Source organism: Morone saxatilis, unplaced genomic scaffold (assembly GCF_004916995.1).
Source record: "Morone saxatilis isolate NCDOM2014 unplaced genomic scaffold, NCSU_SB_2.0 Contig23, whole genome shotgun sequence".
Classification (NCBI taxonomy): Eukaryota; Metazoa; Chordata; class Actinopteri; family Moronidae; genus Morone; species Morone saxatilis.
In genome coordinates this window covers 14,177,412-14,193,522 of record NW_023339796.1, presented here as the reverse complement: position 1 = coordinate 14,193,522, position 16,111 = coordinate 14,177,412, and the positions used below count along the sequence as shown (strand labels likewise).

At 43.2% G+C, this 16,111-nt stretch overlaps 2 protein-coding genes across 3 annotated transcripts; both read right to left on the bottom strand.

The window, feature by feature from the left end:
- Positions 1-29: 29 nt before the first annotated feature.
- On the bottom strand, positions 30-2,534 carry LOC118334904. 2 transcript variants are annotated; one of them, XM_035670993.1, is made up of 4 exons: positions 2,266-2,534; positions 1,242-1,478; positions 1,079-1,132; positions 30-769 (listed from the first exon to the last, which is right to left on the bottom strand). In XM_035670993.1, exons 1-4 carry the CDS (start codon positions 2,519-2,521, stop codon positions 483-485), a joined length of 834 nt encoding a protein of 277 aa, XP_035526886.1. In that variant the 5' UTR covers positions 2,522-2,534; the 3' UTR covers positions 30-482. The 2 variants fall into 2 exon arrangements, with proteins under 2 accessions (XP_035526886.1, XP_035526887.1); XM_035670994.1 differs by having other exon boundaries at positions 30-766.
- LOC118334512 (fibronectin type III domain-containing protein 7-like) lies at positions 2,521-6,044 on the bottom strand. Its single transcript, XM_035670434.1, has 8 exons — positions 5,831-6,044; positions 5,427-5,687; positions 4,589-4,846; positions 4,204-4,467; positions 3,859-4,122; positions 3,469-3,738; positions 3,009-3,269; positions 2,521-2,900 (listed from the first exon to the last, which is right to left on the bottom strand). The coding sequence occupies exons 1-8, from the start codon at positions 6,042-6,044 to the stop codon at positions 2,521-2,523; spliced, it is 2,172 nt and encodes a 723-aa protein (XP_035526327.1).
- Positions 6,045-16,111: the final 10,067 nt, after the last annotated feature.

Here is a 16,111-nt window from a genome sequence, read left to right as displayed (position 1 = left end):
ATTGTTACAAAAGGCACAGGATATCACAATAGTTTTAATAGTTTTATTAGAATGTAGCCTGAAAATAACTTCAATATTAACTTCCTCGTATGACTAATATACCATTTACATAAGTAAATAAAATTTAAGAAGGGGGAGGAACATAGCCCCAGATAACAAATATATAACCTCAACCAACAGCAGACATAAGATATAGCTCAATGGAGGAACTTAAACATCCTCAGGGTATGGGCTGTTGTATGGAGGACATCTTCCCTTGTGTTACACCTCATCAAACAACTAATTGTGCAGCTCTTGGAAGTCAGTAAAAATGTAAATGAACCCACGCTAATTGCTGATTCTAAAGTTATTGCTGTGTATGTTTAGTGACTAGAGATTATAAATCGGAAGCAGTTAAAAGCACTGCCACGTTCAGTGACAGTAATCACATTTGAGCCAGGAGATGTGTGTAAACCTCTAGCTTTGTCTACATAAGTGTTTTCCTACTGGGGAAGCCCCAGTGCTGTTTGCACACACACAGGCTCTGACTCTGGTCCACTGGTGGCTGAGTTCCAGGCTTCCACAGAGATACAGTAGATCGAGTTGGGGCTCAGATCAGTGAGAATGATGCTCTCGCCGTACACCGTATATTCCATCGCCTCACTGGAGCCCCCTTGCTTCCTGATGAACAGGCTGTAATGGGAAGCGGCACGTACTTGAGACCACTGAGCGAAAATAACCGTTGACGTCGCTTCTGTGATATCCACCATGGGAGCTGAGAGGATTCCTGCTGGGGGGGGGGGACAAGTCACAGTTGTGAATTAGATCCCATAATTAGATATTATGTTAATATATATTTGTAGGTCCCCTTCTTATTTAGCTCTGTGAAAACACCCTTAATCAAAGGCAGCATTAAAGACTTATTACTAATCAAGTATGCCTGAAGAAAGGCCCTCATACCTCTCACACTTTAAACAGATTTTCATGTATTAATATTTAAAAGATCAGCCGCAAGTGGTTAAAAATAAAACCGGAAATTAATAAATGTTTTGATACTATGGTATTGTCTTTTTCTTAACATCTGTTCTTACAAACTCACCATCATCTGGCATTTGTTCACTGAGATCTCTCCTCCTCCGATTTTGTATTTCCACTAAAGAGAAAAAGCATCAATTCATCAATCAATTCATTTAAAAATACAGTAAAATGTGTCAGTTTTCTTTCTACAGCATCCTCTCCCCACACACATACAGTGTTCCTACCTATTGCGACACTTGCTGTTTCACTCTCTCCAGCTGTGTTGCTGGCTGTGATCACCAGGTCAGTGGAACTGATGTTGGACAGAGAGCAGGACAGCCCTGCAGTGTTGCATAGCTCAATTTTTGGCATAACACCGTTGTCGTACACTGTGTATGTGGTGGCATACGCAGAGGAGTTCCACGAAACTGTGGCAAAGGAGCTGTTACCACTGTACACCACTCCTGATGGTGGGCAAGGAGCTGAGAGAGGAGAAAGTGGTTAGTTAAAACCAAATGAAAATATGGTTTGAAATGTTTGCCAATAACCTTAAATAGTCACTAAATGAGCAATAACTGGTCTTTTTCACAGTACACATTGTGACTTGTCATTGTAGTGAAAGCAGGTGTTACTAATAACATTCACAATGGCTCTGTGTCCCAGTAAGTGATTCTTGACTGTGACTGAGCCAGCATGCACAATACCAGGACCCTGCGACTGGAACACTGCTCTGCAATGCAGGAATGTAATAAAGTACTTAAGTACTTTGCTGGAGTATTGCCATTTTCTGCTACTTCATACTTCTACTCCACTCCATCTATTTGACAGATAACGTGCGCTTATTCATAACACAAACCGACCAACTTTTAATTTACATCATGCTGTTTAGCAGCTCAGGACTAAATGTTGAAGCAGCCTTTATTAGGGTTATTAATCACACCTTTTATTGTCCTGCACGGAGATGTCAAAATGCCTGCCATAATAGATCAATCTTGAGGGGAAGTGTGAAATAACATTTAATTTGATGGTTTGAGTTCATAATCATACTCACTATAAAACATATATAACCCATACACTGAGGTGCCTTACCTACAACACCTCTGTTTCATCTGATTAACAGTAATTTAAAGTTTTTGATATGTCATTGTACAGAGAGAACAGGTGTAATTAATGATGTTAATGATGGATAGACTTAAGCCTTTATTAAGTGATTTCAGCTTTACTTAATTTACTATAAGCAAAGAAGCTTGTGTATTAAGTGCAGTCTACCTGTTGTTCCATTGAGGGGCACAGATGGCTCACTGGTACCGGCAGCAGTCCTGCTCTGAACTGTAGCAATATAGTCTGAACCGCAGGGGAGAGGAATCTCAAAGTATGTCACGCTCGTCCAATAAGAAGAGACCTCAAACTGGGCCTGGCTGTCTCCCAGCAGGCTTCCTGTTAACTTCAGCAAGTACTCTGTGTCATTACAGATGACCTCTGTCCAGTTGAAGCGCATCGTCTGGACATCTGTCTGCACCGGCATTAGCTGCACTTCAACAGCGTCTGGAGGACAGGGAGCTGAGAGAGAGAGGAGGATGTATTATTCCATTTAGTGCCAACAGTACAAACATATTGAGTCTTTGAACATGAGGCTCCTTTACCTGCTACACTCTGAACTGTGTCACTGAAGGAGCTGTTGCATGTCCCATCTGATGCCTGGACAGAGAAAGTGTAAGCTGTTCCACAATCAAGACCCTGGATACTACAGGTGGGATTTGTGCTCTGACAGTACAGCATGTCTCCATTTCCAGCCTGGGCACAGCCATAGTAGTGTCCGGCATTATCGCTGGCCGCCCATGACAGCAGTGCGGACTGATTGTTACAGTGGTATGTAACTGAGAGATCCTCAGGTTGGCAGGGACCTGGGCAAAAAGAAAATGATCAAACTACTAAAAAGAATATTATTTATTCCTTTTGGGTCAATGTATGTACATGCACTGGTATTCTCTTTTGTATATTTGGACAAATACCTGTGTTGACTGTGACATTTTGACTGGCCTTGCTGGTGCAGTTCTCGTGGCTGGCCGTCACAAAGACTGTATACTGCTCGTCACAGTGGAGTTCTGTTACGTTGCAGTTATTAGAGGTGGTGTTGCAAGTATGTGTGTGTCCGTCTGCAGCTCTAGCGACAACATGGTAGCTTTCAGCGACAGGAGAGGGGCTCCAGGACACCAGTGCACTACGGTTCTCGCAGGAGATGTCAACCGACACGTTTGTGGGTGGACAAGGCTCTGCGAAGAGAGGAAGACAGATTTCAAATCAAAGGTAAATCTGATAAAACCACACCCACACACCTCTGATGATTTTTAGTGTTAAACAGATGCAAATACGTTTCTAAAAAAAACTATTGCATGCTCATGTAAACAACACTGTCCTTCTAAGCGAGTATTTAACAAGATGTTGCATGTACAAACAAAATAATCTATATACCCATGCTTATTTTGTATGGTGGGCTTCTCGTACTGCTGCACTGGTCTGATGAACCAGCTACAATAATAGTGTAATGGAGATCACATCGAGCTCCATGGAGGTAGCAACTAGTGCCAGTATTGTTGCAGGATAGGTAGGTATGGTCTGCGGCTTCTGCTGTGGCTGTGTACACAGTGTTGCCGTCACTGCCCTCCATCAGATCCCACATGACGAGTATAGAGGAATTGTGGCACTGAGCATCCGCTGTGATAGCAGGGAGCGAGCAGGGGGCTGGGGGAAGAGACAGATATCATTAACTGACACTTACCTCTGGGTTGAAAATGATTATCGACTGACATAAAATGGAGTATCATCAGCATATTTGTTTTACAAAATCTAAATATATGTTACCTGTCTCCAAGTCAATGATGGCACTAGGCTGACTCTCACACTTGCTGTTTTTAGCAATAACGCTGAAGTTATATAGTACGCTACATGCCAGGTCTTCCACCTCACAGGTAGTGTTGGAGGAAGTGGTGCAGTTGGCTGTATAGTCCTCTCCGCCTACAGCTAACACAGTGTAGCTGTCCGCCCCCGCAGCAGCATCCCATGATATCCAGGCAGAGTTGGTCACACAGTCGATGTTGCCTCTGACTCCCTGGGGCTGGCAGGGAGCTAGAAAGTCAACATTAGGTTAAATTGGTGACTGGATGGATGAATTTATGCATGGATGGAAGGCTTTTGTAGTTTTCAAACCTGACATGATGCTTTGGATCTGACTGTGCTGGCTGCGGCAGGTGCCTCTGACGGAGGTGACTTGAACCCTTAATGTGTCTCCACAGGTTACATTGCTGATGGAACATGTAGTGTTTGTGGTGTTGCATGAGTCGATCATTCCTCCATTGTCCGCAATCACTGAAACTAAAAAGTGGTCTGCTTCTCTGATGGCATCCCAAGAGATCTCCATGTCGTTTGATGAGCAACTCACGTCGGCACTCACGTTCTGAGGCAGGCATGGGGCTGTGAATAAGGAAACAGTTTGTTTACCACAGCAAGTTGAAAATGTTTAGTGTAAATAGCACAAAAAGAAAAAAACTATAACTGTGTTTTAGATTGATTTGGTTAGAATTTCCTCTCTTACCTGAGTTTAATATCAGACCCTCGCTGGGGACACTAGAGCAGTTATCATCCATAGCCACTACCTGAACAGTGTAGCGGTTACCACATGCAAGGTTGTCAAGGCTGCAGTTGAGGTCAGAAGTCTGGCAGCTGACGTTGCTATGGCTACTGTGGGCCGTCACTAAGTATTGTACAGCGCCCGGACTGGCAGACCACGACACAAGAGCGGTGTTGTTGGCACAGTCCATCCCCACTAAGACATTAATGGGAACACAAGGCACTGTAGGGAGGAGGCAGACAACAAGAAGGGTTACAATCAAGGAAGCATGATGGGTAAAAACTTCATCATGATGAAGAATTAAACCACAGCAATAATTCATGTGATTATATTATAATTTAGAACAGTAAAGGAATTGTTCACAACAACATCAGAAACTCAATTATCATATAATAAAAATGGATATGAAATGTGCCAAGAATTGATATACTCAACATTATATGTATTTAAAACATCAATTTCAAATAAATGCCCTTTCAGTATCTTGATAGGTCATAATAAAGGCATCCAAAAGAACCTCCATTTCACATACAGTGATTGACTATGATCATGACTATCAAATTCCTCCTAGTAAACAGCAAAAATCCATTGATACAAAACACCTTGATAGTGCTGCAGACAATGGCTTGAGAAATTAGACTTTGATGGATATTTAAATGCCTTTTGTGGCAAAAAATCCAAATAAAAACAGAATATAAAAAGTGATACCAATTTGCACTTACTACAAGTTATAGTATAATAATAATTGTGCTATTAAGGAAGTGTCAGTATGTTGGTCCACCGCCGCCTTTCAAAACCTCACCTGACTGCAGACTGGTGGTTTGAGTGGAGGTGATGTTACACTGCTGGTTGGAGGCTGTGACCGACACAGTGAAGTTTTGCCCACATTTCAGGCCGGGGACGCTGCATTCATGAGTGTCAGACATGCACAAGTTTGAGATGCCAGAGTCAGTTTGCATGGTGGCTGTGTAGTAGTCTGACCCATTACTGGCCTGCCAGGTTACCATGACGATGCTAGAGAGACAGTCCTGCATGGTAGAGATTCCTGCAGGTGGACACGGCCCTGAGAGCAAATGCTTACAAGTTAATTTTATACCTGTTTGAGCTCACTTCTACTATTATATTTTAGTGATTTCTTTATGTTTGATTTGACTTTAAAAGTAAAATACAGCTACTACAGCTACTATATATCTGTGTATAACCTACATGTCTGTACGGAGGCTGGTGTGCTGGGGTTGCCAGGACAGTGCTGGCTGTGAGATGTTACTGTGAGGTTGTAGTTCTGTCCACAGGTGAAGTCAGAGAAGTGGGCTGTGGTGACATTAGTGGTGAGCGCAGTTGTTTTGTTTCCTGCCTCAGCTGATACCATGTACAGCTTTGTCCCATTACTGGCATCCCAGCTCAGAGACACAACTTTCATATTGCAAGTCACGGAGGCAGACAAATTCTGGGGCACGCAGGGATCTGGAAAGAAACAAAGATGATGGATATTTTATAACAGAGGTCTTCAACTAGGTTTTATTACACCAGCCGATTTCACTGATTATGTGCTTCGTAACGCTTTATTTCACAGGTCTGCAATTTCCTGGGAAGTTTCTTGGAAAGAACTACGTCATTTGGTACCAATTAAAGGGAAATTACTGTATTACTGTCCCTGAAGGAAGAGCTACATTTAAACTTAAGCAAATATTTATTATTTGTAAGCATTATATGCTTGCTGTTCATCTTCTGTGTACTGACTAGATGCCTAGGTCACACTAGAAACTAATTAATACATTAATACAAGTATATACATTATATATTGTCTATATTTCACTTATAATAGAACCAAATTCCACATTATTTTCTAGTAAACTTCAGACAAGTAACCAGTAAAAGAAAGTGTGATCAGCTCGACAAACTGTACATAACATACTCATATGGATCAAAGAGCTGTTGCTGGGCAGGCTGGTGCAGTTGTCATCCTTTGCTCTCACTACAACATTGTACTCCTCTCCACAGTGCAGGTCGTTCCAGGTGCAGGAGGTGGTGTTGGTGAGACAAAGGTGGGTGTGGCCATCAAGCCCAGTTGCCACGGCAACATAAGTATCGGCGCCATCAGTGGGTCCCCAGCTGACGGAGCCCATGTTAAACTCACACTGCACATCGGTTGTGACATCGCGGGGAATACACGGAGCTGGGGAGAGAGGATGGAGGTGAACATGCAGACAAATATATGCATGGAGTGAAAAGAAACGCACATTGTATCGTTTTGTAAGATCATACTGGTTTTAAAGAAGGCAGGGCTGCTGGGGATGCTGTCACACTCGCTGCCTTGTCCTTGTATAGTGACATTGTAGTCCTGTCCGCATGGTAAAGCAGCTGACAGAAGGGTCTGGGTTGTATTGTGTATCTCCACATATCCAAGGCTCCCTCTGGCTGTTACTAAGTAGTTCACAACACCACTTGCTTGGTGCCAGGAGATCTGGACACCAGAACTGTTGCAGAGCGCCTGAGCAGACACAATCACAGGCTGGCAAGGCTCTGTGAGGGGCAAAAGAAAAAAAGACAGAAAAACAATTGTACTCAAATAGGGAAAGTAGTGGTAGAAGTACTCAGACTGTTGTTTGGAGACATCACCTTGGACAAATTGGCATTTTTCATTTTTTTTACCAAAATGATTAATTGAATGCTTTAATTAGGAAATAATCAGATAAATCATTAATAAAAACTATAATCATAAGTTTTAAGCTCTAACTATTTTAATGTAAATATACTTTTAATTAAAAAACGTATTTTTAAAGTAAAAATACAAGTACTATGTAAAATAAACCCTTAAATAGAAATCATTTAGAATAATTATATAGAAATAGCCGATCTTCTTGCCGCTGGTCTTGTTTGTTTATATAGGTCATAGAGGCATTAGTATTAAATTGAGACTCTTTCATAACCATTACAAACTCCTTGTAGTACATTTAAGTACATTACTGGTTACTTTTCACCGATAAACCTGTGAAGCTTCTGCAGTACCTGTTTGGATGCACACGGTGCTGCTGGCCTGGCTAGAGCAGCCTTGACTGTGGGTTGTTACAGTAAAGTTGTAGGTCTCTCCACAGTCCAGCCCGGAAAACTGACAGGTAGAGTTTGTAGAGTTACACCTCTGCACCTCCCCTCCGGAAGTCTTGATAGCACTTGCTTTGTACACTTCAACATCAGACCTCTTCTCCCAGGACAGGACTGCAGTGCGGGAGCCACACTGCAGGTCGACAGCTACATGCTGAGGAGGACAAGGACCTAAGAAGAAGAAGAATACATTTTGTTTAACTCAGACTAAAAGTTGTCAGTTATGAGGATTTACTGTAAACAGTCAACTCACGTGTGGTGAGGTTGGCATGCATTGGCGCTGTGAGGTTGCACTGCTGGTTGCTGGCGGTGAGGCTGAGATTGTAGGTTTCTCCACAACTTAAATCTGTCACATTACAGCTGTTCTGCTGAGTTGCACACAGAGTCTGAAGACTTCCGCTGACAATGGCTGTCAGCGAAAAGTTTGCTGTGCCATAAGTAGTATTCCAAGACACAATGGCGGCACCATCAGAGTTACAGTCAACCTCTACCTCTAACTCTCTGGGCAGACATGGAGCTGAGAAAAAGACCATAAGTAAGTTTATGAATGAACATAAAACAAATCCAAGAATGTAAAGAAACTCACACTTTATATGTTTAGTATGTTTATACCTGATGTAAGAGAGACCACTGTGCTGTCAGAGCTGTTATACTGCTGTCCCAAGGCCTTGACCCAGATGCTGTACACTGTACCACACATCAATCCTGACACATCACAGAAGGTATCTGTGTTTGTGCCAACACAGGAAGCGTAGTGGCCATTTTGGTTGTCAAAGTAGGCGACATAACCCACAGCCAGGTCGCTCTGCTGCCAGGAAACTGTCGCAGTAAGTTGTTCACACACCATACTGGCTTGAATGTTAGTGGGTGGGCAGGGTTCTGAATGAGGGGGAAAACGCACACATTAGAGGAAAGACAACACTGGACATGTACAGAAGCATACCTGTGTCTAGTGAAATATTTTACACATTTCTTTGTGATCAGATGACAAACCTGTCATAAGGCTGTAGGGTTCAGAAGTCACAGTGTTGTTGCAGACCAAGTTTCGTGCCATCACAGTGACATTGTAGATCTGACTACACTGCAGGCCATTCAGGTAGCAGCTGGCATTGATGGTGTTACAGGTGACCACCAAGCCCTCGTCAGTCACAGCCTGGACAGAGTATGAGCTCACACCTCTTGCCGCCCCCCACATCACCTCGGCAGTGCTCACATTGTAGTGGACAGAGAGATTCATGGGGGCACAGGGCTCTGGGGGAAGCAGTTACATTAAATATGAACAATGGTATGGGCGTACGCTGGTTGTAAAATGGTTGGCCTTCCACAAACAAAATGGCTGACGTACTACAGTACACATACACATGAACATACTGTACCTGTGGTGAGGTATCCTGCCATTTGAGCAGTAGTGTTGCAAGTATATCCCAGAGCCTTCACAGTGACGTTGTATTCCTCTCCGCACCGCAGAGAGGTCAGCTCACAGTTGGTGTAATTGGTGGTGCAGCTGGCGGTGTGGCCTGACGAAGTTGTAAACTCAGTAACATAGGACATGGCTCCGACACTGGGCTGCCAAGAAACGGTAGCAGAGTTGATCTTACAGTCCATAATGGCCTCGATGCCACTCGTCTGGCAAGGTCCTGTGGCATTAGGAAGAATATGACACATTCAGCTCCATCTTCCAAATCGTTAGTAAGTGGACCTTTGAGCTTAATCCTCCTCAATATATATTGCTCCCAAACACCAAAGGTCACGTTGAACATCAATGCACAAATTAAATTAACAAGTGTTACTGTTGGTGTATGTAATTGTAAATCTACATATGTTGAGTATACCTAATGTAAGAGAGACCCCTATGCTGTCAGAGCTGTTATACTGCTGTCCCAAGGCCTTGACCCAGACGCTGTACACTGAGTCACACATCAGTCCTGAGACATCACAGGAGGTATCTGCATCTGTGCCAGCGCAAGAAGTGTTGTGTCCATTCTGGTTCTCAAAGTAGGCGACATAACCCACAGCCAGGTCACTCTGCTGCCAAGAAACAGTCGCGATAAGTTGTTCACACGCAATATTGGCTTGAACGTTGGTGGGTGGGCAGGGTTCTGAGTGAGGGGGAAAAACATTCAAAAATTTAAAAAAAGCCAAACCAATGCAGTGCCATACCTGTGAATGTTTCACACAAATCTTTTCCCAGTTAGGTCACTAACCTGTCATGAGGTGATAGGTTTCAGAGATCACACTGTCACAGTCCATGTTGTGTGCCATCACAGTGACGTTGTAGGTCTGACTACACTGCAGGCCACTCAGGGAGCAGTTGGTGTTGGTGGTGTTACAGGTGACCGCCGAGCCCTGGTCAGTCACACCCTCGACAGAGTATGAGCTGGCACCTCTTGCAGCCCCCCACATCACCTGGGCAGAGCCGATATTGTAGTGGACAGAGAGATTCATGGGGGCACAGGGCTCTGAAAGGAGAAATACATACTGTAGTTTTAGTTATGTTCAAGTAAAATGCCTTGATGGTTGTGGTGTTCTTCATCGACACAAACAACATACGCAATTCATTTCATTCTTGTTTCATGGTTGCAAAATCAGTAACTTGGTCCGTACAGATACATTTTCCTTGCCACAGATTTTTGCCAGGTAGATGATTACTGTCACTGTGTGTTGACTGAGTTAATGTGACTCCCTCAAAGATCAATATTGCGTGGTTACACTCACCTGTAGGGAACATTGCAGGGGTACTGGCCGGGCCAGGACATCCGGTATCAATTGCCTCCACAACGACAGAGTATTCCTGTCCACAGACCAGGTTACTGAGGTAACAGGATGTGCCCATCTCACTGCAGGAGGAGTTGTGTCCACTGTTGGAGGTGGCCTGGACACTGTAGCCTACGGCTGCAGCAGCAGTACTCCAGCTGACCAGAGCTTCACGTGAAGTACAGTTCAGTTCAGCTGACACATTGTTGGGAGGACATGGGGCTATAAAAGAAGAAGAGACCGGTGAAAATGAAAAAGAAATAAAAGATATAATTAAAGATATAATTCAATATTTTGGGACATATGCTTATTTCTTTGAGAGTTAAATGAGAAGGTTGACACTGCTGTCGATGTTTTTATGCTAAATATGAAGCTAAAGCCAAAATATGTTTAGTTTAGTTGGACACAGACACTGGGAACATGGAGAGACAGCTAGCCTGGCTTCCTAATGTCTCTGCTGGTTGCTACTCTAGCTGCATGCTAAATTAACCAGCTCATAGCAGTGACTTCATATTTAGCAAACAGACATGAGATTGGAAAGTGGCATCAATCTTCTGAGCTAACTCTCTGCAAGAAAGTGAATAAGTATATTTCTGAAAATGTTGCGTTATTCCTTTGGGAAATGTTTGTCAAATTAAAAACGTATTCAGTATACCAGTGAGCTTCTCTATAGGGCTGCTCATCTCGCTCATGCACACATTAGTGTGTCCCATCACAGTGAAAGTGTAGAGTTGACCACAGCTCAGGTCCAGGAAGGAGCAGCTGCTCTCAGTGGAGTCACAGGTGGTGTTAACCCCTGAATCAGACGTGGCTTGAACAGTGTAGTTCTGTTCTGTGCTGCTCTGCTTCCACTTCACTGTCAGGACATTGCTGCTACAGTTCTGGTCGACTGAGGTGTTCTCTGGTTTACAGGGAGCTAGAGGCAGTTGAAAGAAGAGCAATCACATGCGTATTCTTCAGCGAACATCATTTTGTTTTACAGGGATTTTACATTCAAGTTATACACGTGAAAGAGCTGCACTGACCAGACTGGACCTTGTAGTCGGAGCCAGCAATAATGTCACAGTGAAGGGAAGAGGAGGTGATGGCCACCTCGTAGACTTTGCCACACTGCAGATCATGAATGTAGCAGGAGTTGGAGGTTGAGTTGCAGGAGGCCCTGTGTCCATCTGTACTGATGGCCCAGGCAGTGTAATCATCTGAGCCGGGGGTCTGTGTCCAACTCACATTCATCACGTTGGTGTTACACTGCAACTCGGCTAAGACATCTTCTGGGAGACAGGGAGCTAAGGGAAAGAGTTTCATTACAGGTAAGAGTATAATCAACTACAGTGTTTGTCAAACGAGTGATTTGGATGAATTTTGAGCAGATTATTTCCTGTGAATATTGCATCAGAGAGGAGTTTTCCATCTATTTTATGTCTGTATTATGTATTTTTTATTTTATCTTTAACAATTGTACACTTAATAGGCTTTTTTTTGACAATTTGTATGATTGATTATATATCTTCAATGATAATCTACATAGTAAAAATAACAATTTTATCTATTTTTTTTCACGGAAATGAATGCTGAGATATAGGCCTACTGTATATTCCTATATTTATAAGGTTTCTTTAGATCGAGAACCAGTGATCTACAATAGATTCACATAAAAACTGACATTGTGAGATTTGATAAATGAGTGACTAAACTGTTCCTGTTGGTCCCACATGTTTACTGCCATCCTCTGCACCTTGATCTATAAGGAACTATGCTGATTTATCTCATCAAGGAATAACCTCTGTTGTCACTGGTGACTAAGCAAATATGCATGTTCAATGTTGTATTGTCTTTTGAGGTATCTGTAGATATATTAAAGTCTCTTTGGGAGGCTGATTTAGGCATAATGATTTCAAATGATGGGTGGGAAGAGGTTGGCTGAGCATACACAAGCTCCAGGTTACTCCAGTTTAATTACACACACGTAATCACATATTTCTAAAATACTGTAATAGATGGACTTCTGGGAAACAGTTTGTAAGAAATGTAAGACGTGTCTGGTAACAATAATTAAATCTTACGCCCCTCTCGCACACTCTGTTCTGGGATTGTGCTCGGCACAGGAGGTGTGTTTTACATCAGAAACATCAGATATACATATAGTCTTTCACAGTGAGAACAGAACTTTCTCTTTGGGAGCTATGATCTACTGTCTTAAGGACAACCCATCAATGTTTCTTATTAACTTTAGGGCCCTTTCTTAAATTGTATTCTCAAACTTGGAAAGTGGACTCTACATCCCAAGTGGTATAAGGTAATACTACATTGTGTGTCTGCTGATCTGTATTCCTTTTTGCAATATGTTTTTATTCTTTCTTCTATGTTTTAGTTTTCCTTGTTTTTACTTTTATTAGGATATTTAATGTATTATTATCATTATCTGAGTGTAGGGGTCTCATTCAGACATGCTTTTATATGTTTCTTATTAAGTGGTTATCTACTTTGGCTCTAAAACCAATAAAGACATTTAACCAAAAAAATTGTGATTGTCTTTGTTCATTGGACTGCATTTGTGTGTGCAGAAGTAAGTCTGTCCTTATCTTACCAGAATCAAAACTAATGTCATCATGTTTGCTGCTGTTGCAGCTTTCTGTGGAAGCCACCAGTGTAGCGGAGTATGTCCAGCCACAGTGAAGTTTTGTAGCACAGGAGGTGTCACTGGAGGAACAGGACACTATGTGGCCGTGCTCTCCTGTCACCTCAACAGTGTAAAACTCAGCTCCGCTCGTCCCGGCCCAGGAGAAATTCCCTTTGTTTGTTCCACAGTCCACATGAGCAGTGAAGTTGGTTGGCAGACAAGGGACTGAAGGAGGAGGAAAAGTGATTTAAGGTTATGATAATTTTTAATTCATCTGCAGCAGGTAAAACTCCTAAACCTGTTGCCATAGAAACACCCCCTACCTGTGCTTATTTCTATGGGCGGACTGTAGCTGCTGAGGCAGTTTCCATCCTGTGCTGCAATGCGGAAAGCATATCTCTGTCCACACAGCATATTGGTCAGGGTGTGAGAGGTATTAGAGGTATTGTTCAATGAAGGAGCGAGTGCACCTCCTATCCACTCAGTTTGTAAAGAGTAGGTGGCCCCCGACACTGGACTCTGGTCCCACGTCAGGGTCAAAATGTTGGTATCACAACTGACTTGACCAGTCAAGTTAGTAGGTGGACACAAAGCTAGAATAATAAAGAAAAACAAGTGAGGTGACTCAATTACTACATCCATGTTTAGATATTTCTTTCTAAATCCATCTAAAGACCCAAAATCTACTCATCACAGTTTCCTCTCACCTGTTCTCAGCTCCATGGCTGAGCTTGGTTCACTCCAGCAGCCCCTGTCCACAGTAACAACAGTAACAGCGTAGGTTTCCCCACAGTGGAGGTCAGTGAAATTGCATGAGTTGGAATAGTTGGAGCTGCAAGTGTGAGTGTGGCCATCGCCTGCAGTTGCTGTTGCTATGAACATCTCAGCCCCTGCTACATTAGACCAAGAGACAATGCTGTCCTCACACGCTGGAGACACAGTGACATTACTGGGAGCACAAAGACCTTGAGAGAAGGAGAGAAAAAAGGGTTTCTTATTGTGTCTCTGATTTGACATGTAAGTATATTTTTATTCCACAAGTAGAACATGTACCTGCTCTAAAGACGTAAAGTGCACTTGGGTGTCCTGCACATGTCTCAGAGTACGGTGTCACCACAACGCCATAGGTTTCACCACAGTGGATGTTATGTAGCTGACAGCTGGTGGTGTTGGTTTGGCAGTGGTGTGTGTGTCCATCCTGGCCTGTCAGTGTCACATTGAATCCTATAGCACTGGGGCTTCCCACCCATGAGACCAGGGCTGAGTGATTGAGACAAACCAGGGTGGCGCTGACATTCGTCGGGGGACACGGTACTGGGGAGTGAAAAGGGGAAAAAGTGACAAAGAAGAAATTTACATAGAGTACATCAACTGACATTTTATGAGCTTTAGTTAAATAAATTGTTTAACATATTTGGAAATATGTTTATTTGCTCCGTCCAAAGGTAAATAAAAAACCCTCTAAAGCTCACTAACTATTGCAGTATATCTCTAGTGTGTTTAATACGTACAAAAACCAAAGTGAATTTTATTAGGTTACGTGCTGGACCCTAAAACGTGATGTTGTAGAGGTGATGTCCAGCAGTATATTTACTTGACAAACATGGTCAATTTCAAGAAATAGAAAATAGAAAAAGAAATAAACAAGTATCCCAAAATGACGAACTACTGCTTTTAAACCATCTCTGCACCTCTGTACCAATCAGTTCGATCAATTTGGCATTTTTTGTTTATGTGCAGTACACTGGTGGAAGTATTACCTGTTTCAAGAGATTCGCTGACACTTGGGGTGCTGTTGCACTGTGCCCCCTGAGCCTCAACTGTTACATTTAAATCCAAACCACAAGGAAGACTTTGGAACCCACAGCTGGTATTTGTAGTCTGGCAGCTATCCTGATACCCTTCTCCTGCAACCTGAGCCAGGAAGCTGAGGCGTCCCAAAGGGTCAGTCCAACTGAACACTGCTGTGCTGGTGCCACACATATATTGCTTAGATATGTTAGCTGGAGCACAGGGGGCTGAAAAGAAAGCAAAGGAAACAGATATGTAGGTTTACCAGATGGAATAAGCAAGAAATTATTTTTCACAGATATACATAATTTTCTCTCACAGCCATGTACACACTCACATGTGGTAATGTTGGTGCTAGAGCTTGGGGGACTGTCACACTGGCTTCCCTGTGCAGTGACTGTGGTCATGTAGGTTTCACTACACAGGAGATCTGTTAGGATGCACATAGCAGCAGCTGAGCTGCATGAAACGGTGTGCCCATTTGTTGCCGTTGCATTAACTACGTAACCTGTGGCGTCCGCCATTGCCATCCATGACAGAGAGGAAGAATTGGTGCCACAGATCAGAGTGCTGTTCTGGACAGAGGGAGAGCAAGGAGCTGAGAAGGAGAAATGAAAGGGATGTTCAGTGTTCAGTTTTCTTCCTGTACTTTTAAGTTAAGCTTGAGTCTGTCCAGTCAGTGTTCCTCTGTTCTACCTGTCATTAGGGTTGTACTGATGTCTCCAGTGCTGTTGCAGGTGGCATCCTCAGCCATCACAGTCAGGTTGTAAACTTTCCCACACTGCAGCTGGTTCAGCTGACAGGATGTTGTATTGCTCCTACAGGAAGAATAATGCTGAGAGCTGCCCTCTTGAGCATGCACAGTGTAGGCCACGGCCCCAGCAGCAGCTTCCCAGGACACTGTTGCCTTGTCTGAACCACACTGGAAGACACTGGTCACATTGACAGGATCACATGGTCCTGTTGGGAGAGGTAGAGAGAACACACTGTATGTGTCACATGATGTGTTTCAAGTCAAGAAAATGCATTCATGCTCCTGCTCATACAAAAATATGTATAACCTGTCGTCAGAACAGTTTGACTGGGAGAGCTGGTGCAGTTGCTGTCCTGGGATGTCACTGTAATGTTGTAATGACTGGCACACTGCAGGCCGGAGACAGAGCATGTGAGGTTTGATGAGGAACAGGTTTCAGAGAAGCCATTGGGGCCTGTCACTGTCG